This window comes from Pleurodeles waltl, chromosome 3_1 (genome assembly GCF_031143425.1).
Source record: "Pleurodeles waltl isolate 20211129_DDA chromosome 3_1, aPleWal1.hap1.20221129, whole genome shotgun sequence".
In the NCBI taxonomy this organism is placed as follows: domain Eukaryota; kingdom Metazoa; phylum Chordata; class Amphibia; order Caudata; family Salamandridae; genus Pleurodeles; species Pleurodeles waltl.
Window position 1 is genome coordinate 1,630,170,333 of NC_090440.1, and position 25,214 is coordinate 1,630,195,546.

General features: G+C 45.5%; 1 protein-coding gene across 1 annotated transcript in view; it reads left to right on the forward strand.

Moving 5' to 3' along the window:
* BBS5 (Bardet-Biedl syndrome 5) overlaps positions 1-25,214 on the forward strand; it is a 137,655-nt gene that overhangs the window by 51,805 nt on the left and 60,636 nt on the right. The window contains exons 5-7 of the mRNA XM_069225288.1: positions 257-384; positions 6,704-6,839; positions 11,797-11,892. Of these exons, the coding sequence (XP_069081389.1) occupies positions 257-384; positions 6,704-6,839; positions 11,797-11,892 (360 nt within the window). The remainder of the gene's footprint in view (positions 1-256; positions 385-6,703; positions 6,840-11,796; positions 11,893-25,214) is intronic.

The window sequence follows — 25,214 nt, forward strand, 5'->3', positions numbered from 1 at the left end:
GAGTAAACAACTTTCTTTAAAGGAATGCAAGCGTGTCGTGCAGCAACTTATGTTGCTGGAAAATCAATAAAACGCTTCCCCATGCTCTGATTTTTAGAATTTCTTCTATTTATTTCCTGTTTTTTTTTTTTTTTTTTTTTTAGTTTTTTTTTTGTATGGGTGATGAGGAGTATTTAGTATATTATGTTTTTTTAACTGCAGGCCTTGTTTGCTGTAAAGACATTGTTAAATGGTGCCTTTGAACTTGTTATTACAGAAGCTACGAGGACAGACTGAAGCTCTTTACATTTTAACAAAGTGCAACAACACTCGCTTTGAGTTTATCTTTACGAATGTTGTGCCTGGCAGTCCTCGACTTTTCACTTCAGTCATTGCTGTACACAGGTATGGATGAGTATTTGTTCTATTTGCTTTGGGGTTGACTTAGACCACATAGCCCAGTGTTTTAGGTTAAGATACTGCCATCTTGTGATAGAGCTTCTCCTTTAATATTTGTTAATGAAGCAACTCTGTTAATGCGTTGTTTCATAGTGAAATACAGTGCAAGAATGTATTTGCCTCATTTAAAAGGCTGCGTTTTTTAATTGAGGGCTTTCTGGCAAATTAAATTATGATCTCTAAATTTTCAGTCTATCATGATCCTTGCAAGTTTAGTGCTATTTACTCAGAAAATTAAAAATTACTACAGTATAAACCAGCACATTGTTGTGGTGATTCTGAACAAGAACCGCATACGCAAATCCCATATGTTACCACCTAGACTTTGTATGGGAATTAAATATGTGACATCAATCATTTGCACACCAGAAGACCATGTTTCATTGGTGTCATCGAGGATGTAATCCTCTGATACCTGCAACAAGCTCTATATTATACCGAAGGACACAGACTGATGATGATGATATGGAGGATGCACATGCTCACCAAACAATAACCAATGGGCACTCCTTGGCAGAACCTCCAACTTAACCCCACCAAGCCCAGGCACAGCCATGCCTATTGATTGGTCACAATCCACTATATTTTCCTTTGCCTGGAGCAGTTAAGCCTGACGCTGATCAGTGTGGTGGCTGGGCCTCAATTATTAGCACACAAAAACTTAAACTCGTTGTATGTATCAAGACAGACTATAATATGAAACATCATGTAGGAAGCAACATAATCCTCACTCAAACACCAGCAAGAGCATAGGTGGCAAATAAACTTTTGTGTTGTCCCAGCAACCAGATTAAAACTGTTTTTTTTATTATATATGAAATCCAGATTGCAATTCAGTAACACCTTACTTAATCTTGATTGGGGTTTGTGACCAAATACAGATACAGTATGCATGTTTAGGGCATCCCATCCAAATGTGGAATTGCATGGGTCTGTGTTAATGTTTTGTGACTAAAATCCGGTCTGAAAAGTAGTGGTAACTAATTCCCAAACAGGAAGGGGTTCCTATGAGTGTTGTTTTATTTTTTTATTTTTTATTTATTTTAGGAATAGGCAGTGATCCATTGCTCAATTCTCTGATACACTGGGGCTGATGGGGGCTGGAAGATAAGGTTTGCAACTGTAACACCAAATAGACTCACTGAGACATTCACAAGTTGAGTTCAAAGTTTTCAACTGAACCCTTTGTGAGTTGTAATTTTAAAAAGTACATTCTAGGCTTGTTGACACCAAAATCAAATTTTGGTAAGCCTTTTAGGCAGTACATAGTGACGGGCTGATTATTTTTGGCTTGGACCTTCTTGAGGCCTGCTGTCTTGGAAATAAAGACCTGGAGAAGAAACTATTGGTGCTTGCCAGGGAGCCTGCATAATTCACCTTTGGAAGATTCTGCATAATGCACCTTCAGGCGGCTGGCAGTAAAACTAGAGGTATGTAGATCCCTTGTGGAGAGGAGAGCCAAGAAAATAAAGTAGTAAACAAGACAGTCAAACTACTTGCTTAGTTGAATAGGTGGGATGGGGAGTGCAGATTAAGTCCTAATACCACACAGATCTCAGAAAACACATATCATCCAGACTGTGCACCCCCTCGCTATAGTACTGTAGAACTCCATGCATCTTGCTAAGCAAGTTACACCTGGGGATCTACGACAGTGGGATCGCTCTTCCAGATCTCCACACACATTACTGGGTCTCCAACATGATGCTATTTACTCAAGTGGTGCTACTTATTCTCTGGGTGTTCTCCTCCCAAAAAGAACTTGCCTGCAGAATTGATAGGTATGTAATTGTAACAGAGATACCCTGCCACGAGAGGGATCCCCTCTAGCAGAACGTCCAGAGCTCACACGCTTTTTGGGGTTGGTGTGGAGAGAGACAAGAAAGTTGATAAAGGGGTGATTACTTGATAACCGTAGAGACTCTCCTGTGGGACAACCATAGCCTGAAAGATATTAGGTTAATGATGGATTTCCAACAAAGCGATATGATTTCCATATTCAGGATCACCAACATGTGGAATGACTCTGGCATAAAGACATACAAGGACTGTAAGAAAGGATTTGACATAGTCAAGCCCTAAGTCTTCAAATTCATGCATTCCAGGCATGCATTGCACAGATATGTAGAATGAGTGGTGGATGTTCAGCATTGCTGTCCTTTTGAACAATCAGTGCTCACTGAGAGATGCCTTCAAAGACAATAACTATTTTTAAAGCAATGATCAGTAATAGAACCTACTATGGGGGACCAAAGAGGGACAAATGGGCGGAAGACCTGCGAGATGTAGAAGACTCTGAATGGGAGGAGGTGATGTGGGCACCTACAAAAGTCGCCATAAAATCAGGTTTCCAGCTAGTTCAGCTTAAATTATTACCCCACATATACAATTTAAGGCATGTGGTCTCATTCAATAAGATTTGTGTCTTAGAGGCGGCAGGGAGAGGGGTGACTTCAAGCATATATAATGGAAAAGCCTGCAGATTACATTGTTCTTGGAGAGGGTGGGAAACAACTTGTAATAGATACTGAGATGGTTATATGTCCCAAACTGATGTTGCCTGGCAAATGAGGGGACCAGTCTCTGCCGAAATATGGGAAGACGCTCTTCAATACAGGACTTGAAGTGGCTAGTTGCGGCATTCCTAGCTGATGGGGGAAATGTCAGGCTCCCAGTTTCAGGGAATGGAGCCAAAACATGGATTAACGTATGACAGCAGAGAGGGAGATTTATCAAGGTGGAATTGTCTGCAAAACGTCACTAAGGTGTGGGGGAGATTGTGTGAGTTACACACACTATCCTGATACAAATCGTATACAAATGATCTCTTGGTGTGGGGTAAGATAATGTGTGAGATGACCAAGCATCGCGTTGATTGCAGCTATGACCACTCATATTGGAGATGTAATGTTGACCATCAAGTCTGCTACCTGTGGTTCCCCTTACATTCAACAAAAATCTGTTTGAAAAGAGGGATATATTCTCATGGTAAACAGGTGACGTTTCAACACTAGCTGCTCGCGTCTGTGGGACTCATCACGACAAAAAAGCTTCACTCGTTCCACCCAGTGAAAACAATAAATTCAATAAAAACAATTAACGTACTGTCTTTTCACCCATATATCCAAGTGGTCTCTTTCCAAGCACGATCAATCACTCAACACATTCCATCACAATCGGAAAAACTGAATAACATAAAAGTTTACATTGCAGGTATTAACTGGCTGAAAGTCTCTTGGAAATATGTGATAGCCCACCATATTCCGCAGTGAATTCATGATTTGAGGTAGTGATCTTGAGAGGGTTGGCTTGGCACTGTATGCTGGAATGGGTCAGTGGCACTGAAATACAGTACTGTAAGTAATTTTACTAATGGTGAAATGGTGGTCTGTATTCCTATCCAGGATTTAGCGCTTCACCAGTGGTAGACATGATGTGGAACATGGTATTCGTATTGAAATGGTACAAAATTAGTACAAAGTCATGCATAGTTCATGCACAGTGGGCTTAATCTTGACCTTGCAATTCTGCACCATTGTCCTCTTCCGCTGCAGCAAGGCACTTTTGTACTTCCATTGTTTATTGTTTCTTTTCAGGTATATATTGTACAGTTTCCATCCCTTTTGTATATTGTTTTTGTTAAGGCATGTAGTAATGCTCATTTCCATTTTATTTGTGTCGAAGAGACGTTTTAGCTAATTTCTTCTGGTCTGTTTCACAGGTTGTTTTTGCATTCATTTTTGTTTGCACTGGTACAAAAGCTGCTTGCTTTCATCGTGTGCAAAGACAGCATGTGCGAAATTTGTATGAGCAAATTCAGAGGGGAATGGCTATGTCTTTGATTTTGTCTGTCGTTTAGTACAACAGGTATAATTAGGTATTTATAACTGAAAGTCAATTGTATTATACCGCGGATCTCAATAGGGGTACGATTTCCCCCCAGTGTTTTATATAAAGTGTTCCACATTTATGAGAAAATTTTGGGGGAAAATCGTTCAGCTGTGAGGCATATTACAATGAACTCCAAATCTGGTTTTGTCAGAAAATGGTGCTTGTGGGATTTATGTGCTTGTGTTCTGGGAAATATGTATGTAAATCCCAGTTCTCATGTCACTTTCGCAATCCTTTTTGTGTTGCCACTCCTCGGTTATTTTGCGAGCCCTGAATATTTTCACCAGTATAGATCACATGTTTAATTGCATACAGCTACGCGCATGTTCTTCATGTCTCACTTTCTTTGTAATGGTAAATTGCTCCCATAGTTCAAACCCAGACAGCTGCAGTGTGTTTTTAACACTCGAGCAGCAGAAGGTGAAGAGGCATATACACTGAACAATAGGACTGTAAAAGGCGAACGGTATCTCTACCTTGATACGAAAGGAGATCACATTCTCCCTTTTCAGACACCTCCCATCTCCTTGTCCCTCGCATCCACCTTCCTCTCGCTCCATCATCTTCCTCCAACCCCGGTCAGACTCCCAGCTCCTCTTCTGCCTTCAGCCCCATCTGTCTCCTACCTACCCATTTCTCATCTTTTTCTTCCCATCTCCAAAGCCTCCTGCCCTCTCTTCCGAGTTCTCTTTCCTGTCTAATTTCCACTTCCTTCTGCTTTTTCCATGGCTCATTTTTCTGCTCAGTCTCCCTCCTCATCCCATTTCCATCAAACGTCTTCCCCCGCCTTATGCCTCCTCCACCAGTCTCCTCCCCCCTCATGACTAGCTTCTCCCATCTCTCTGCTGCTCCCTTTTCCGTTCTTCTCCATGAACCACCTTCCTGCTCCTCATCACTATCAGCCTTTTCTGTCCTCCTCTTTCCTCTGTCACATACTACTTTTTCAGGCTTTTTCCCCGCCTTTTTAAGCTTTCTCCCCTCGCCTCCTCTCTCCTTTATTAGCTTCTTTCCTCCAAACTCTTGCCTTCAAGTGTCAAGTCTTTTTCTTCCTCCAGCATCCTCCTCACTTCCTCCTCCTTTCTTTTCTACTCCTTCAGTCCCCACTGCCTAGTTCTCATCCACCTTCCCTAGCCTCTTCCTTTCTCATTAGCCTCCTCCCTAATTCTCCCTTATCCATAAGCCTTATCCTCTTTCCCTAGCAGCCTCCTCCTATGCTGGCTCCTCCCTCCCCATCAGAGTCCCCTGCTCCTTCTCGCATCATGATTAGTCTCCCTCTTTTCCTTCATCCAACTGTTCCCCTCTTCCCCTTGCCAACAAGCCTCTTCCTCTTCCTGTTAGTCTCCTTCTCCCCCTCTTCATCCTTCCAACAGCCTCTTCCTGTGCCTATGTCTCCTCGTCCCTGTCCCTAGCACCCTCCAACCTCCTCCTCTCCATAAGCCTCAGCCATGTCCTCTTCAGCCTCCTGCAACTGCAGTCTTCTTTGCTTCCTCCTAGAAATGCTTCTATTAGCCTCTTCTTTAATCCTCATCTTCGTTTGTCCCTTGACCGCTTCGTCTTTAATTGCATTCTTCTCTATCTCCTCTTCTCCACTGTATTTATTGTTACCCAATTTCCCCCATTCCAGTGCAACAGTTAGTCGGTGGGCTATGGACATACCCATCAGTGTGTACTCCCATAAAATCTATATCTAGAAACCTCTTTTCACTGAGCAGTTCCAGGGCATTCACAGCAGACATAAAAGTGAGCGTGTGTTCCATGGCGGAGGAATCAGCGGCTGTGTTGGGAGGGATTCAGAGGAACCGGAACTGAGATCTTGTGGCAGGATAATGACGATGATTATGCAATGAAGCTAATGAAAGGCTGAAGAAGATAAAATGAAACTCATTCCTGACCCTTTCATTCTTTATTAAATGCTAATCAGAACCAAGGAAAATTGTGTTCTATGTGTATTCCTGAGAACTTCTAGTATGTGTTATTTTATATTAATAATGCTCTTTCTGATAGCGGGCATCTTAGTAAGGATCCATTATCACAAATGGTGATTAAACCTTACCCTCTTCTAAGAGCACAGGTTGCAAATGATATGATTAATCTCCAAGATTGACATTCCTTGTGCAGTAGAGTCAGACATAGATTGCCACAAGGATATCTGAAGGTTTGTAAACTTGATAAATGGAAAATATGTACTGATTTACTGTTTAATACTGTGCTAATGCTATTAGTTAAAGAAGGGGGCCAGTTGAGTCCTACGCTTGCTTTTGAGTCCCTTATTTGTTTAGTTGTGCACCTGAAAACAAGTACCAAACTATGTTTTTAGGATTCATAGAAACTGTTGTGTAAGGACCTTAATATTTTGTTTTGATTTTTTCTTTAGAGCATACGAAACATCCAAAATGTACAGGGATCTTAAACTAAGAGGAGCATTAATTCAGAACAAGCAACTGAGACTTCTTCCACAAGAGCAAGTATATGATAAAATTAATGGAGTGTGGAATTTATCCAGTGACCAGGTACATGGCATATAATATATAAGTAAATTGTGCTTACATTTGTGTTGGTTTGTAATATTGTCATTTCAGCTCATAATGTGTTAATACTATAGGACAGGGCCCCTATTCCAGTACACACTTTTCATGTGTGGGTTGCCCTTGTTATGAAACTGGAGAAGCTAAAAGCCATGCAGGAAAAGTGCAGCAAAGCTTTCAGGTGTCCCATGTATTATTCAGTCTATCAACAGTTCACGTTCAATTGTGAAAACAACTTTTTGTTTTAATGTTGGGTTTTAAACTCTTTGTTGTATTCGAGCCCTTTTATTCCAAGACCCAGTTAACTGTGCTTACTCCAAGCAATTTTCTGGACTTTTACTCTGATGGTAGTGTATGACCAGCCATGCAGAAGCTCTAAATCAGATTTTTCTTTACATCCAGATGATGCAGAAAGTCTGCTTCCCGAATCTAGTGGCAAATGTACAGAAAGAGATGTTTTCCATATTCGTGCAATGAGCTCTGCAAAAGTTTTCATTTACGCTTTCATATTTTCAAAATCTATCGCCAGTCATTGGGTCGAACATGAAGGCATAGGTATGGTATTCTAGATCAGGACGGTAAACAGATTTGGAGTTAGTAATGCCAAAACTGAATAACAAAAGGAGTAGAAAGAACTCAACAAGTAGCACAAACAAAATAATTGAAACATAGATGGGCATTTCAGTAGTTTCTTTATTAGTTTTTTAAACAAATGACAGCCATTCAATTCTAACTGAAAACCTTGCAGACACAACCAAAAATTATGCATTTTCAATTCACCCGGAACTCATTGGAATGAGAAGGTAAGGGATGATTGGTAAAGGATGTTCTTAATGGTAGTTTGGAGCATATTCCAACCCACCAGAATCATGCTTGAGAAAGCCTATAGTATGGAAAGTGTTGAAGAAGCATGGGGTCATCTTTAAAAAAGGTGTTCACCTCCTTCTCTCCCTGTGGTTTGTTCCCACTGTGCCAGGTAAAATGTTGATTTTAAATAATGCCCCCGGTTTCAAGATATTTATTTTTATTTACATTTCCATCCGTATTTATCAATTTATGCTCATTTTATCTGTATACATCCATATTACTTTTGTACTCAATGTAAAAAATGAAGCTGCTATGGATGTATTTCCAAATTTAGTTAATTGACAAATGTTTACTCATGTTTGCCTGTTCAATGGGCTTTAGCGTTGTACAGTACAATACAGTAATTAGAAAATATTTGCATTGTAGAACAGCTTAAACATCTGTACTACTGCAGTTATTCAAGTATCATTAAAAAATCTTTTTTTTTTAAATCTCCCTTCATGTCAATCTACGTAACTATTTACCTACCACTCATAATTGACAGTTGTGGTAATCATCCAAGAGAAAATCTATTTTCTGTGTTTTTACTTTTAAAAATTAATACATAAAGGAAAATGGATGGCTCCTGTCTGCATTTATCTGTAAAATCGGTAAAAACTGAAAGCTGGGAGCCGTAAATTTAAACTAGCTGTCTAATAATTCACTTGAATGGCTGTCTGGTATGTAGGGGACAGGGTGGAGTCCTTATTGGCTTGAGGTAAGGTGGACATACTATTGGGCACCAGATTTTAAATGGGTTCCAGTATGCAACTCTAAAGTACAATCTCAACATCATCAGCTTTTGGATAAAATTTTAAATTTTCCTAAAAATATTACTGATAGTTAGCTGATTAAATAATCACACTAATGGGACAGGATGCATCTTGGGTCTAGAGTGCACCAATATACTTTTTAGCAAGTAATGAGAACAAAGCTTTATTCCCACTTAAAAGATCTGTTACATTCATGTCTTCATGAGTATGTCATGACATTTCTCAGTCAAAAGCAGAAATTGTCTGGGTGTCTAAAAATGTAGTTCACAATACACCCAAGTGCACATTTGAGCTTGTTGACATGCACATTGAGCAACATTGGTGCCAAAACGGATAATCAAGGAACATCAAAGGGTGCAGATCAAATCAAAATGTCGTACCTTGACCGACTGAAAATGATTCCTGGCAAGGTATTTCACTTGTTTGTGCCCTTACTGTCCAAAGTCCAGTTTATTTTGGTCCAGTTTCTTTTGCACAATGAATTAAGGGTACCCGTAAACAATCATATTCCCCAAAATGTTAAAAAGGACCAGCAAACAAGTGCTTCTTTCGTTCACTACCTGGATACACTTATGCTAGAAGGACCTAAAAAAGATCCAAAATGAGACGAATGATAAGGAAAGATGATGTGGAGGAGAGTGTTTAACAGTGAGTACTACAGATGCCTAAGGTTTGACGAGGGCTTTGACCACTGCTGTGGCCCGAGACCTTGGTAATCGCAATAATCGGAGCCAGCAATTCTACAGCTCTCAGTGAACATAATCAGGGTTCTACAAGATTTTTCCACTTTGTTTCCTGATCTCTGCCAGCCTCAGCTGCCACATTTAATTCCATCACCACTGCCAAAGTCACCTCTCATGCTACTAGTGCAGCATCTTCCTTTACTGCTCGCCACACCCCCTTTACAGGTTGAGACCAGCACTATGGACGATGGTGACGCAGATGCAGACGAAGGAGAGGAAGGGGTAGTGCTACAGGTTGTCCATCAGATTTGTCTCCAGCTGATATTATAAGATTTCATTCAGTAGTTGAGAGGGCATCCAAAAAATTGTAAGGTTGCATTCAATAGTTGAGAAGACATCCAAAAGATTTGCTCTGGCAGTCACTGGTAAAAACTCTGATTGCATCTTTTACAACTTCAGTGAGTCTTCAGGAAGATCAGTCCAGTTGATACCAATATTTCATCATATGAAGGAGGACATTAAATAGATTATGCAATCCCCTGCCTTTCTTGCGGCAGTACTGCAGCTACAGAAACAAGTATTGGCAAAGCCAACGTCGTGAAATCTATTGCTTTCCCAATGCCTTTGTTTCCCTAGATTGCTACTTCAAGTACTAATGCAGCTGCCATCTTTGAATGATTTTTCTTAAAGATAGAAAAATCATTCAAAGACGGCTGCTGCAAATGCCTGCACATACATGGTGACAATCTTTGAATGATTTTTCTTAAAGCAAAAGACAAATTATTCAACAATGGTTTCTGGTTGTGTGCATGCATTTGCAAAGGCCTTCTTTTTACTTTATTGTATATTTCCCATTCCAAAATGTTAGCCTGCCCTTTCAGAGTGAAAAATGTAAAAAGTATCCTGTGCAGCAGTGAGGAAGCAAGTGGCTTCATAGCAGTGAGCAGCTACACAACCCTCTCAAAAATAATTAACAAAAAGGTTTTTAAAAAGCGTGTGTCGGGGGACTTGAGGGTGATGAGTGGGGAGGAGGTGCGCGGATGACACGTGTGGTAGAAGGGGACAAACGTTGTTGGAGCAGAAGGCCAGGAGTGTGGGAAGTTGATGGTGCCATGTACATTTTATGATATACCAAGAAAACGTTTCTTATTGCCTTTTTTAAGATCGACTAATTTGCGTCAGTGCCGCGACGCGTATTTCAGCTTACAGATTTTATCCTCTATTGAAATGTGTGGAATTTTAGCAAACATTTTATGTACAGTACTCTCTGTAAGGAAGTCTGTGGGTGTACTGAACTAATTTTACTTGAATATCTGGAATCTCCGGTAAAATCCTCACTCTCTAGAAAATACTGTAATGGAACTCGATTTTGCACTGATGTAAATTTACCAAGTTTTATATACCTGTCCTTGAATGAATTAAGGATGTGTTTTATTACCTTCCTTATTTATCTATAATTTTTCTTATACATATTTATTACTAAATGTGCTATTATTTGATACTTTTATGGCTTGTTGAAAGTCGAATAAAGTCTGTTTGATGATGATGATGATGATGATGGTGCCATGGTCAGATGTAATTCCATAAAGTAAGTGACTCTAGCAGATTTCAGTTGTTGAGACCCAGAAAACAAAAAAACATAAATGAGTAAAAAATAAGTGGGAGCCAGGCGACAGGGAAGGGTGATACATGTATCTCAATTCTCAGGCTCTAATTTTATTAATTATTTAGTCAAGCTTTCCCATTAACCTTCTTCAGAAGTTCTTCTAACCCGCAGGATTGAGTCCTCCTCATCCACCCCTCCTAAAGTCCAGGTTCTGTAAATGCTGCACCTAACTACCACACAAGGGAGGGGAAAGGATGGCAAGAGTGAAAAAAGATACAATGTCCTTCGTTTACAAATGATACTGATTTATTGTTGCCCATTCCAGTGTTGAGCTACAAGGAGGAATTATGTCTTTTGAAAAATACTTACAATACAACTAGGTTTTCTGAGTTTTATATCTAATTCTTGTCTGTATTTTAATTGAGTCTTTGTGTTTCCTTTTAAGATTTTAACAATCTTATTCTACAGCTTCCTGCAAGACATTCACATATTTACTACACGCAGTTCTTCCTACTTGTGTAACTGAAATCAACTCATGCAAAACAGATTTATCCCAAGCCATGCACCATAACGCTTGAAACTCCTTAGAACGAAATATCTTCAGTTTCCAAGCTATGACCCCAGTATGATTAAAAATGCTTTGAATCATACTTAACACTTTTTGAGCCAGTAAAGTGGTTGCAAAACATATTGTTATTTGCAATTGAAACACATCCTTTCTTCCTTTTAAAGATTTAGGGCCTGATTTAGATACTGGCGGATGGCATACTCTGTCACAAACGTGACAGGTATCCCGTCCGCCGTATTACGATTCCCATAGGATAGAATAGGATAATAATACAGCGGACGGGATATCTGTCACGTTCATGACAGAGTATTCCCCTCCACCAGGATCGAAGTCATGCCTATCGTTTGGTGTCTTTTTGTTTATGTGCTCTTTTAAATTAAATAAACCACTGATTTTGCAACATTTCAAAAGCCTTAATTGTATGATTTTGTTATCATGTAAATATAATGTTATGTTTGTTTTTCAGGGTAACTTGGGAACATTTTTCATAACAAATGTGCGAATAGTTTGGCACGCAAATATGAATGATAGCTTCAATGTCAGCATACCCTACCTGCAAATTGTAAGTACATCAATTTAGTAGCTCCAAATAACTGAGTCATAAGTGTTTAAATAAGATATCTATGTGTGAAGTTAACTTTCCTGCTCCCACCCATTTTGCAGTAAGAGTATTTATTTAAATTAAACAAGATAGTAGGTGGAATAGTTCACTCCCTTAACTTGTGCATAAACCAATTTCCATCCAGTTTGACCTGATCCTAAACTATCTGAGTATGTGTTCACTTACAACTTAGACAACACCATTCCTGCTTAACTCCATATACTTGATCAGGTCAGTCACCAGTAAGGTTTCAACTTTCACAGCTGATGCCATCAATTACATTTAGTCATATGTCCAACCAACCTACCGGATCTCACAAATACCTGCTCATGAAATCTTTTCACCTTTCAACAAGTCCCTATCTATTAATACAAAAAACACAATAAATCCAGAGCTAATTAACGAAGTCCTTAACACTGTTACTAACTCCAAAGAGCGATCCTAACCTTAAACCAAACACTAACCCAAGGTGGTTAAGAAGCATAAACAGAAATTCTCTTATTCCCTTACTCTGTCCCATTCTCAGTGTTCTGAGTATCTCACCATTTTCAGACTCCCCAACAAGGTTTTTAATTCAGGGTTTGCGTAATAGTACCCTGCAGTCACACATCTCCCGCGTCACCCAATGCCCATGCATGCCCTTGTTGGTTCCTTTTTTTGTTGTAAATGGACATCTGCTTACCTCGCTCTCTGTGAGGCTCTTTTTTTGTGTTGTAAATTTTTATTGAAGGGATATAACAGTATAGGAATAAGGAGCATATTGTACCTCCACACTTTACAGAGAAAGAAAAAATAAACAAAGGTGGTCATCGTCTAGTGATCTTAAAGAAAGGAAAGGAGAGAGAAGGAAGGCGGAAGGAGGGGTACACCAGGGGGATGGGGGGAAGGTGTCTGAGAGGATCGGTAATACGCAGGAGAGGAGGTACTATGACATTTGAAAACGGCAAGTAACTGCAGATGTTCCCTGGTCCCTGGATGAGTCCTGCGGCCGCAGGGGTAGGGAAAGAGATTTCCAGCCTATCGAGCCGAGCTCCATGATGGTCAGGTGGGGAGTGCGGCTTGGTCAGAGTAGAGGGAGGACGCAGAAAGTGATACCATGCAGTGTGCTGAGGAGTTGGGCAATTTCTCATCAGATGCTCAGTTCGAATAACACATCTTAGAGAAAAGGAGGGTAGGAGTGGGAGCAAGAGCGTAGGAAGGAGCCCTTTTACAAGGGCAGTGATACTTGGGTGAAGGCCACGGTGTGTCGTACATTGGAAGAGAGTGGAATAGAATAAAGTGAGGTGGAGGCGAGTAGAGTTGAGTAGAAAAAGGTGCAGCAGAGTAGAGTAGAGTAATGTAGGATAAGGCAAAGAAAAGCAGTATGGTATAGGGTAGGGTGGAGGAGAGTGGAGTGGAGTAGAATAGGATAGGATAAGATGGGGTAGGGCACCCAGTGCCCGGCGTTGTCTGGGGGAGAAGAGAAGAGAAGGGGTAAATGGGGGGAAGGAGGAGGAGCGGAGCAGGGGAGAACCATAGGAGTACTTCTCAAGAGATGGGGTAGGGTGGAAATAAAAGGGGGGGGGCAGGAGTAAAGAAGGGAGGGGATGTGGCGGAGGGGAAGGGCCGTCAGGAATGGATGAGGGCAACCATAACATTAACCACAACTGTTGGGACTGGAAAGGATGCACAGGGTCGCACTATGAATCACCAGGAAGGAAGGGCGCCCATATCTGCATGAACAGGACAGTCTGGTCCTGTAATTGTTAGATGACGCGTTCATGGGCAGCGGTCCAAACCATCGCCACCATCCACTCCTCCAGAGTAGGTGGAGTAGGGGATCTCCAGTGGCAGAGGATGCAGATCTTGGCTGTCGCAAGAGCTGTGTGCCATAGGCGGCGTTGTGGTCGGGACAAATTGCGAAGGTCTCCCATGTAATGAAGGAGGATAGAAGAGAAGGAGACTGGCTACCTGAGGTCCATAGAAGCGCAGAGAGTGGATCTCACCGCCTCCAATAGGGGTCGGGTCGAGGGGCAGTCGCAGAGGATGTGGGGCAGATAACACCGGGTCTCCGCACAGCACCAGCATTTCGCATGAGGCAGAAGACCCATTCTGCACCGTTACGCAGGGGTCCAGTACCAGTTGTGAACTATTTTAAAGACACAAAACTTCAGACGGGCTTCCCAGGTTCCCCTGTCTATGGCCGTCATAATGTATGTCCAGTTCTCCTCTTTGAATTCGGTCCGGAGACATAGCTGCCACTTGGAGCGTATTTTGTCGAGGAGGGGCTGCGAGTAAAGGTGGTGTGTGACCACTTCATAGAGGCCTGATATCACGCCCCCACATCGTAAGATAAGACCGGATGGGGGAGGCTTGGAGGCCCAGGGATTGGTTCCCATGGTGCGTCGTAGACAGTGTTGGAGTTGCAGGTACCGCCTGGCATGGTTGGAGACCATATTCCTCTTGCAGGGTCGCAAATGGTTTAATTTCACCATTCTCGACGATCTGATCCAGGCTTTCTACACTGGCTGTATTCCATTGCAGCCAATGGAAGGTATCCTCTCTGATGCATAGGCAATTATTTCCCCATTTAGGGGTCTGCTTGTGGAGATAGGGGTGTACGCCGAGAAGGCATTGAGCCCAACACCTAGCTGCATGTGTCGCCCCCAACATCGGGTTATCAAGGCAGGGCTGGATGGAACTGGCTCTGTACAAGAAGCTGGGGTCGACCCAGTTAGAGAGTAGCAGTTACTCAGTGATGACACACTATGGCGGGTCCGGCGTTTCAGGTAACATATATACGCCAACTGAGACAGATGAAGGGTGAGGGCATATTGTTCCACCGACGGCAGCCCTATACCTCCGCAAGAGTGTCGGGCCATGATCTTAGCAGGCGATAGGTAGGAACGAGAGGATCCCCACACAAAAACTCGGATCGCTGCATCGATCTGTCTAAGAGTCGATAGGGGTGTTTGGGTGGGTAGCATGTCTAGTACATAGGTCAAGCGCAGCAAAGTAACCACCGTTACCTCCTGGACCCTCCTCCACATGGAGAATCCCAAGTGGGACCACTTTTCAAAATCCTGAGTCATACGGGTTATTAGTGGGTCCAGATTATCTGCTACCATATCGTCCAGTCCCCAGTTGACGAGGATCCCTGGGTATTTGGGGCGAGATGGTGTCCAACAGAAAAGGAAACCGTGGATCACTGCTCTCATGGTGATGGTAGAGAGGGGCAGCTCTTCACTTTTGTCCCAGTTCACCCGGTACCCGGATAGGAGCGCAAAACCATCAATGATCTCTAATAAGGCTGGAATGGAGTGGCCCAGGTGTGTCAGGGTGAGTAGAATAAATTCTGCATAGAAGTAGAGCTTGGACTCCCTTCCCCCCTGGAAGGATATTCCAGTAAGGAGAGGAGCTGGACAGGTAGTGGCCGCCAGCGGTTCCATTGCTAGCAGGAATAAGAGAGGCGAGAGTGGGCAACCCTTCCTCGTCCCTCTGCGAATTGAAAAAGGGTTGGATGTGAAGCCGCCACAATTAACTTGCGCCGTGGGACAGTAATAGAGCAGACATACTTGGGCTATGAAGTGATCACCCAGGCCAAAATTCTGTAGTGTTGAGAACAAATAGTCCCATTCGATATGGTCAAACACCTTTTCTCCGTCGAGGGACAAGGCTAGGGCCTCATCCGGCATGTCCCTGGCTTCCCACAGGGCATGTGAGAGGAGATGGTTCCAGGAGGTGCATCCCGGGACAAATCCCACTTACATAGGATGTATAAAGGACAGAAGGACCTTGCGTAAGTGGACCGCCAGCTGCCACAGAGGAGGGGATCCTGTCCGGGCTTAGGGAGAACCGCTGTCACTGCCCTTTTGTAGATAGAGCCCAACAATCCCGCTCGGCTGGCCAATTGGAAGGCTTCATATAGGAGGTCGACTGCCTCTTTGCTGTCCCATTTGTAAAATTCCACAGGGAAGCCATTTTCCCCTGGTGATTGATGGTATGGGCATGTGAGAGGAGATGGTTCCAGGAGGTGCATCCTGGGACAAATCCCACTTACGTAGGATGTATTAAGGACAGAAGGACCTTGCGTAAGTGGACCACCAGGACACTGGCAAGGATTTTGACATCTCCGTTCAAAAGGGATATGGGGCGATAGCTGCCACAGAGGAGGGGATCCTGTCCGGGCTTAGGGAGAACCGCTATCACTGCCCTGTCGTAGATAGAGCCTAACAATCCCTCTCGGCTGGCCAATTGGAAGGCTTCATATAGGAGGTCAACTGCCTCTTTGCTGTCCCATTTGTAAAATTCCACAGGGAAGCCATTTCCCCCTGGTGATTTATGGTATAGGAGATTAGAAATGGCCTGTGCAATTTCGATCTTACTGATCTCCCCACCTAGTAGGGCTCGCCCCTCGTACAATAAGTGAGGGAGGCGAACACCCTCCAGTAAGGTCTCTAGTTGAGTATGGCTAGCCACCGCTCCTGGTCTATATAAGCATTGGTAGTATTCTGCAAACTCCTGAACTATATCCTGCGGGCTGGTGAGGAGCACACCAGTTGAGGAGGAGATTGCTGGAATGGCCTGTGCAGCTTCCTGCTGGCGGAGATGAGCTGCTAAGAGCCTGCCAGCCTTTTCTCCCTGTTCATAGTGGCATCCCTGCAAGCGTTGCAGCACATGTTCAGCCTGGGAGGTGTACAATTCGTTGAGGGCGATTTGAGCACGCTCCAGACGCTGGCTCACTGATAGCAAGGGTTGGACTGTGTACAATTGGGTGACTGATGCAATGTTGCCTTCCAGTTCTTTTGTCTGTTGGCTATCGCAGCATCGCTCATCATTTGCCCCTGACGAGTTGCCTTCGCAGCCGCCCAAAGTATACTCTGGAAGTAAACTGAGCCCTGATTGTCCTGCATGTAAGTGGAGACATGTGCCCGTAGTTGTGCTTTGCCCTGAGGGGTACGATATTGGTGCACAGTGAAACGCCATGATTTGCGTCCCGGGGCAGCAAGGCCGATGTCTATGGACAGTAAGATTGAAGAGTGGTCAGAAAGGGCGCACCCACTAACCTTGAGTCCCGGACATGTGCCACTGTGTTTTGCGTCACAAGGAAGTAGTCCAATCGTGACTGAGTGCCATGTACCGGCGAGAGGAAAGTATATTTTCTATCTGCCGGGTGCGTAAGTCTCCAGAAGTCCACTAGTCCGTGGTCGGAGGTCACGTCCATCAGTATTGCCCTGTCCGGGTTGTTGCCAATATCTACGGGGCCGGTCTTGTCAAGTACTGCATCCCTGGCTAGGTTCCAGTCACCCCTTCTGAGGTAGCATAAGGCCCCAATCTCTGTAATGAGACGGTTAAGGCGGAGGAGGAACAATCGTTTGGAACATATGAGCGCATATATAGAGCATACACAAAGTGAATAGCCCCTGATCTTCAGTTTAGAGCACACATATCTCCCTTCAGGATCGGACCACGTGCTAGCAATAGTAGCGGGTAGGGTTTTACGTAGCAGAATCGCCACCCCACACTTCCTAGGTGTCCCACTCCCCCGCAGTCTGTGGTTTTGGACAACTGCTAAATATTGTTTTCCCTACCCAATCCCGGTGCAGTTTGTTGGATTCCACGTCATAAAGATGTGTCTCCTGTAGGAGAGCCACATCTGCCCTTTGGACTGAAGATACAAGAGTACCTTTTTTCGTTTCACATAGTGGGTCAGGCCATTGACATTCCAGGAGATAACATGTAGCAGACTGGAGGGGATAGTAGCCGGACCTACTGTGGCAGTAGTGTGGGTATGTAGCAAGCGAGAGGGGAGGAAGGGAGGTCAGAAATTAGAGTGCCGAGTAGGGTAAAAGGGGGTGGGGGACTAGTGAGGGAGGTGGAAGTGGGGATACCAGCTAGGTCGAATGGAAGGACTTTCCTGGTTCCTGGCCAGTGGGGGCGAGGGGGAAGGGGATCGCTGGGTGCCCACCTGAGGTGGATGTAGAAAGTTAGAGGAGGGCAAATTAAAGGGTATGAATTGATGTATGAGAGGGAAGAGAGAAGGAGAGAGAGGAAGGAGAAAGAGCTGGGCTAGGAAGAAGGGAAGAGGGAAGATAGGAAGACAGAAAAAGGAAATGTAGGAAGCCGGTTAGGAAGGTAGAGGATCCGATTCTAGTGGTGAACAAAGCCCCAAGGGCTCGGTTCTGTAGACTGCGGGTCCAGAGCTGTGGAGCCAACGTGCCCAGGACGGGCCCCAGTACGAGGAAGGGCAAGCTGGGTGAGGAAAATGGTCCGTAAGGGGAGGTTAGAGAAGAGCTGAATGCCAAATGGGACAAGACGGAGTGCCATAGGGTCACGGAGGCCGGCAGGGCGGTGGGCACCCCTAATATCTCGGGGGCGAGGGAGTGTATGCATGTTAATAATGACAATAGTGGCAGCCCAGATGCCATAGCAGGTAGTAGTAGTAGTGAGAGTGAGAGCCGGCAGTCTAGGGTGCTTTGATAGTGCGACAGCGAGAACAACAGCAACAGGTATGCTTCATAAACCATAGGATACATTCAACTTGGAATCTGTGAATAACAGCATAAGATAAATCAACAACAGCACATTCAAACTTATATAACCTCACCCTGCCATTGATATATAACCCCCCTAGTGAAGGAGGGATAAGAAAGAGGAGAAGGAAAGAGAGCAGAGTACTAAGTATTAACAGGGTGGTACAGCAGGCAGTGAGATTGGATGCGGCCTTCTATTATGCCACATCGCCAGCCTTCAATCTACACAGCTGAGCCAAAATACATATAAGCATGCAACAAAGTACTAAACTTCCAGAGTGCAGTTCTCACAGCCCCTTCACAGTCCTGTGTTCACGCCAGACCCATGTGTCTGCCGAAAGTTCATTTGGAAGCGTGGACAGGCTTTAGGGGGAAACCGGGCTTGTCCCTGTCTGACTGCTGGGTATAGTGCACCACTGCTTGAAGCGCTTGGTCTCTGTCACCGTAGGGTCTCGACAGTCTCTCTGGGTCCCTGCCTCTGTGTTGAGTCTCACCGTCGCAGCAGTTCTGTCATTCCAGTGAGGTATGCAGAGGTATTCCACGCGGGGAGTCCTTGGACCCTCCTGAGAGCAGAGTCGGGGCAGTCATGTCCATGGCTGGGGCCGGCAGGCCATCCAAGAAGAAGACGCGCAGATCTTTCGGATCGTTGAAGTCTTTTGACTGGCCGTTTTTGGTGATCCACATGTGCAATGGTTCATACCGCATTTTACTTCCATTTGACGAAGGCAGGGACAGAGCGACAGGAATGCCTAGCGGCGGGCGTTGGTCTCCTTTGAAAAGTATGCGGCAATGCAGATCTCATATCCTTCAGTTCTGACTGGACCATGAGAGCGGGCCTCCATGAGGAGCTGACGGACCTGGCCGTGGCGCAGGAGACAGGCAATGATAGGACGTGGGCAGGATGATCCATCCTGCCGCTTCGAGTCCAGGCGGTGTGCCCTTTGAAACTCCAGTGGGGCGTTGAAGGATAGACCCGTGATGGCGGGAGTATATTCCGAAGGAAGGCTTGGATGTTCGAACCCTCTGTTTTTTTGGTTTCCTGGAAAAGACAGACATTGTCTTTGCGGCTTCTGTCCTGGAGGTCAGCTTGCTGCGGAGCAAGAAGTTCTTGGTCCCGCGCCGGTATGGTGTTAAGATGGTCCTCCATTGCCATTACACGATGCTCCAACCCTGTCACTCAGGACTGGAAGCTCACAATGTCCAGACATATGGATTTAGTTTCAGATGCCAATGTAGAAATAGTGGAGTCCATCCCTTCCAGCCTGCGACCCACCACCGTGACTTTTTGAGGTATGTGCTCCATGGTGTTGTCCTGCACTGGGCATTCTGTGGAAATGGGCGAGTTTGCCGGCTGAGGCCCTTTTACTGAGGTAATCGGGTGTGAATGTTGAAGGGCTTCAGAGACAAGGAGTTGTCTTGCTGGCTTACCAGAGGATTTACCTGCTAATTTGCCGTTGGGGATCTCCAGGCTGGGCTCCCAAAGCCAAAACCGTGGAGTGGCGTGCCGAGGGCCCGTAGGCCTAGTAAATACACAGGTTACAAGAGGTGGAAAAAGAAAGAGGGGATAAGGTTGGTATGTCCCCCTAGCCACAGTGGCAGTGGAAGTTGGCCCAGCTGAGACCCAATCACTGACCAGGGCTTGCTCCTATCCTAGTTCACACGGCGACCCAGTTGGGAGTGATGGGTGTCCTCCAACAAGTGGGGGAATTGTCTCTTTCACGCTCTCATTCAGGGGAAAGGCATTGAGGATCGTTGTCCAATGATCACCGCTCCCAGAACTGGCCCTAGTCCCCCGGCCCTAAGGAAGTCCCCTTCAAGCTGCCCCACCACTATCCATCCTCTTCACACTCCACCAGGGGTCGAGGTCACTCTTCGAGCCGTTACGGTCAGTACAGCAGGGGGAGTACAGGCAAAGGTAACTGATGCAGAGATGGTCAAGCAGCCGGCTCTTGTTGTGCTTCAGTTTCTAGTCCCTGCGCCACTACGGCGAGACGGAGCCCAAGTCGGCCCTAGCAAAGTCCCTGACAAAGACGGGTGGCCACATGGTTACAAACTCCACTTGCATAGAGGGGCCACCTGGTTGTATATGGTAGGCCCCCATGACCCTCATAATGAGCAACCAGCGGCCTTAAAGAAGAAAGGACGGGGGGCACCTGAGGAGAGTAATGGTAGGCCCCGGCAGGGGATTTGGCGAAGCGCTGTTGGCCCCAAGGGCCACGACCATTGATGATCTGAGGGGTGGTCGCATCCACTTCCCCGGGTGGGGCCTCCAATGATAAGCCGTCCCTCGAGGGCTCCGGGTACGTGTCCCTCGCCGGGCCAACAGCCCACTGCCAGAGCACACCATCAATGCTGCCCCCCAGGGCCAGGTGATGGTCTCCACAGCCCCCAGGGTGCTCCTGCCCCCATCCAGGACCCGCCAGAGCACGGAGCTCCTCGAGCAGGTGGCCATCACCGTCCGTGGCCAGACCATGCCCCCAATGGTGGTTCTTAGTCTTCAATACCATTTGTATCTGTGTGCCCCATGATCAGGCTGCTACTCCAGAAGCATCTTCTGTTGCAGCAAGGCACAATTCTGCACCCAAACCTGCACAATCTACACTTCAGTGCAAGGTGATTTAGTGGTTGCAATTGCAGTTTGATATACCAGCCAATGTTGTGGATGTCATCCTTGCTACCAGGCATCCATCTACAAAGTCCATTTTCACCAGAAAGTGGGACAAATTTGTGGCCTGGTGTGGAGTCCCAAAAACACACCCTTTGCAAGCCACACTATTGGATGTGTTTTTGTTTGTTTTGACGCTCGTCTGCAGGGTGTTGCAGCTATTCAAGGTGCACACCTTTGATGCTTTTTTTCATTTGCTAGACCAACTGCCCTCTTTTAAATCACCTGTTGTGATGAGGTTTTCTAAAGGTTTAACACACATATTCCCTCACAAACAGTTTGTGATACCACAGTGTGACCTTAATTTGGTCTTGATGTCTCTCATGTATACTCCCTTCAAGCCAAAGCACATCTGTTCATTGTGCCATGACTCCTTTCCACACTGGGCAATCCATCAGTCTCCCAACATTCTTTGCCCCGACTCCTCTGTCAAAAGTGAAGGAGACGCTCCATTGATTGGACCCCAAAAGAGCTTTTACATAGATTTTACCAAAGTCCATCTTGGACGATCAGCTTTTGTGGGATTCTTTTGGGCAAAGAAAAGAGAGGCTGTGCAGAAAATGACTCTTTTTAGGGAGATAGTCCTGTGTATTAATATCTGCTACACACTGACCAAAAAGCAGCCTCTGAACAGTTTGAGAGCCCAAAGGTAGCTTCCACTGAACCAGCATGCACAGTGCCTGTCCTGGACAGATGCCAGGCTGCGACATGGGCATCAGCGCACATGTTCAGGAAGCACTACTGCCTTGATAGCCAGGTGCGGGTTTAGGGACTTTTCACCCACTCACTACTGCAAGACTTTTTGGTCTGAGTTCACTCCATGGACCCTCCACCTTGGGAAGTACTGCTTTGGTATCTATTCTGAAGGTGAGGAATTTGCGGTTAGCAGTATTCACCATGAGGCCAAGTTACTTGCCTCCTGTAACGTTCTTTCTACCTGATTCTCACCACCCTTCCACAGAAATAATCCAGTAAGAAACTGACCTCATTGCTCGGTGGTGTTGTTTATATGCAGCATTGTGTCATCACTTCTGGGGTGGAACAAAGACTACATGGATCTGAACAGCACCACATGGAAACAAATTGGGGTGGCTATGCTTTGAAGAGCTTCCATATCCAGTCTGGTACCTGGAAATTATTTTAAAGGTGAGGAATCTGCAGAAAAAAACACCACCATTTTTATAGTTTTCTACATTGGCCCACTACAAGAGCAGATTCCTGACATTCTGCCATTGCACCCTGATGGAGAATCTCATTCTGCTCACTTGCTGTGTGAAAACATCCCATATCTTTTTCAGGTTTCTTGGCTGACAAAGGGGAGACCTGCAAGATGTACCTTGCTCCACTTAGGCCCTATTGGACACTCCTGAGGAGTATTTCTCCATGATCAATGAATCTATCAAAACATATTTGATGCTGCAGGGGCATCTGTTCATTCAAATAAGGATCTCCACAGCCTTGTATGACCCAGAGCTTCTTACAGGGAAGAATTATTTATTAATGATTATAATATCAGCAAGGCACAAAGCTTGCATGCCCTGTGTGCTAGACCTGGAGACAGAGCGAGCAATTCAGCAGAAGCAGGATTGGTCCATCAGATGAAACTTAAACAACAGGAATACCGTGACATAACTGAACATAAGGCCAAGATGGCTTTCTTGACCACTCAATGCAGGCTATATGAAGTGGGGAACAGATCCAGATGGGTCTTGGCTTGGCTGGGGCAGAGAGACTGTGAGCAGAATTGGTGGCGGTAGTGGGCAATGGGTCTGGCAGGAAATCCACAATGAACAGAGCCATGGCAAAGGCGTTAGCTGAGTTTTATGGGGGACTATACGCCTTCTGCCAGACCCGGTTCCCAGCAAATGTACAAGAGATTTTGGAGGGCATAGACCCCCTGGTGCTATCCCCACAGGACAGGCAATGCTGGACACTGTACTCTCCACAGTGGAGCTAGAACAGGCAGTCAGGAAACTGTAATTGAGTAAAACGGTGTGACCGAATGTTCTCCTCGTTGAGCTCTACAAAGGAGTTGCGGGAAAGGTGGCCCATCTCCTCCTAAGTATGTTTCAGTAAGCTGGTCAGCGGGCTATCCTCCCGGTCGACCAGCAACTGGCTACCATAGTGACGATTCTGAAGGAGGGTGAACCACAGAATAGATGCAGCTCCTATTGTCTCTGTTAAATGCCGAATTTAAGATACTGGTAAAAGTGTTGGCCAACTGATTGAAATCTGTGGTGTTGGACTTGATCCACCCAGACCAGTCGTGATTCATGCCCAACTGGGAGACTAGACTAACCTGTGAAGAGTTTGGCCCTCATTATGTCCCGCCAGGGTTAATTTGGCAGTAGTACCGCCAACAGGCTGGCGGTACATACTACCATTTTATGAGATTGGGGGTTTGGCTGCAGCCAACTCATCAATTTACCATTCATACCGCCAAGGCGGTATGAGCCGCCGGGCTGGGGATATGAATCCCCAGCCTGGCGGCCAACAGAGTACCGCCTCTGGCCTTCTGAGCCAGTATACCGCCATGTTTTCCGTGGCGTTAGCAATGCCATGGAAATCATGGCAGTAGGCCCTACTGGTGACAGGGAATTCCTTCCTTTTCACCGGTAGGTGGCTCCCCCACCCCTCCAACACTCACCTAACACCACTCATCCAAACTCAGCCCCGCATCCACCCTCCATACACACACTGAGCCCCCACCCCCTCAGATTCATCCACACAGCCCTCCACCCCGATACACGCACACAGACACCCATACGCACCACGCATACACCCATTCACTTACACTCATCCATACACGCATTCATACACACACTGGCATACACTCATTTATACATGCATACTTCCAGATACGCACACACACACGCACAACCCATCCCCCACCCTCCCACACCTGTCGGACGATCACCTTACCTGCACTGGGGAGGTCGTCTGGCAGGGAATGGGAAGGGCTCTGCTACCGCCAGCAGCGCCTGCCAGCTAAACACCGCCAGGCTTTATCACAGGTCATGATACTACTGGTAGCGTTCTACTGGCGTGGCGGTGCTGGTGGTAGCAGCGCCAGCTTACCACTGTCTGCCAGTCTGATCACTACTGGATTTCCGCCCTTATTGTGGCGGAAGTCCGGCAGTGCTCACAATCTGGCGGACTGATGGTAGCTGCGGTGGTGTTATTTTGGTGGCCTACCGCCAATGTTATAATGACCACCTCTATGTCAATAGGGTCTATACAGAGTGCACAATGGAGCCGACGGTGGTGCTCTCCCTTGATGCAAAAATGGCTTTTGACTCTCTGGATTGGCACTTCCCAATCAGGGTGCTAAAGCAAATGGGATTTGGCCCAGAATAACGTAAATGGATCAGCCTACTGTATAGCCAATCCATGGCGTGGGTCTAAGTCAATGGGGAGCTTTGAGGTTTTGAGTTGCACACGGGGACAGGACAGGGATGCCCACTCTCATCAGTGCTTTTCTCTGTGGCTCTGAAACCGCTTGCGGCACGGATCTGGAAGGATGGGCTGGTGCGATGTTTGAGGTGTGATGCCTTTTGGGACGAAAGAATCTTGCTCTATGTGGATGACGTCCTTCTCTATGCAGCTCATCCGAAAACCACAATTTCAAGACTTTTACATATATTCCACTTCTTTGGTACGGATTCTGGCTACACCATTAATTGGGAGAAGTCCTATCTATACCCGCAGTCTGTGGCTAAGGGGGACGTCTCTGGAGTTCCCTGGGCATCTGGGTTACAAGGAACAATTCCTCAGGGACAATCTCTATGGCCTCCTGGACGAGTTAAGGAACAATGTAAAGTTCTGGAGAAGTCTTCTTCTTTCCCTTCTGGGAAGGGCGACACTGTACAATAAGATGATCATGTTGCTGAAATTGTTATATATGTGCTCCAGAATACACCATACAGAGTGTCTGATGACTTCTTCTGGCAATTGGACACTGCGGAAAGGCTCCTGCTGTGGAAGGGAAAGGCACCTCATAAGCAATGGAAAATCTAATGAGGGGATATACGATGAGGGATAGCCCTGCCAGATGTCCAGAAGTATTATTGGGCAGCTCAGCTTGTGGCGCAAATGAATGGGTCTTG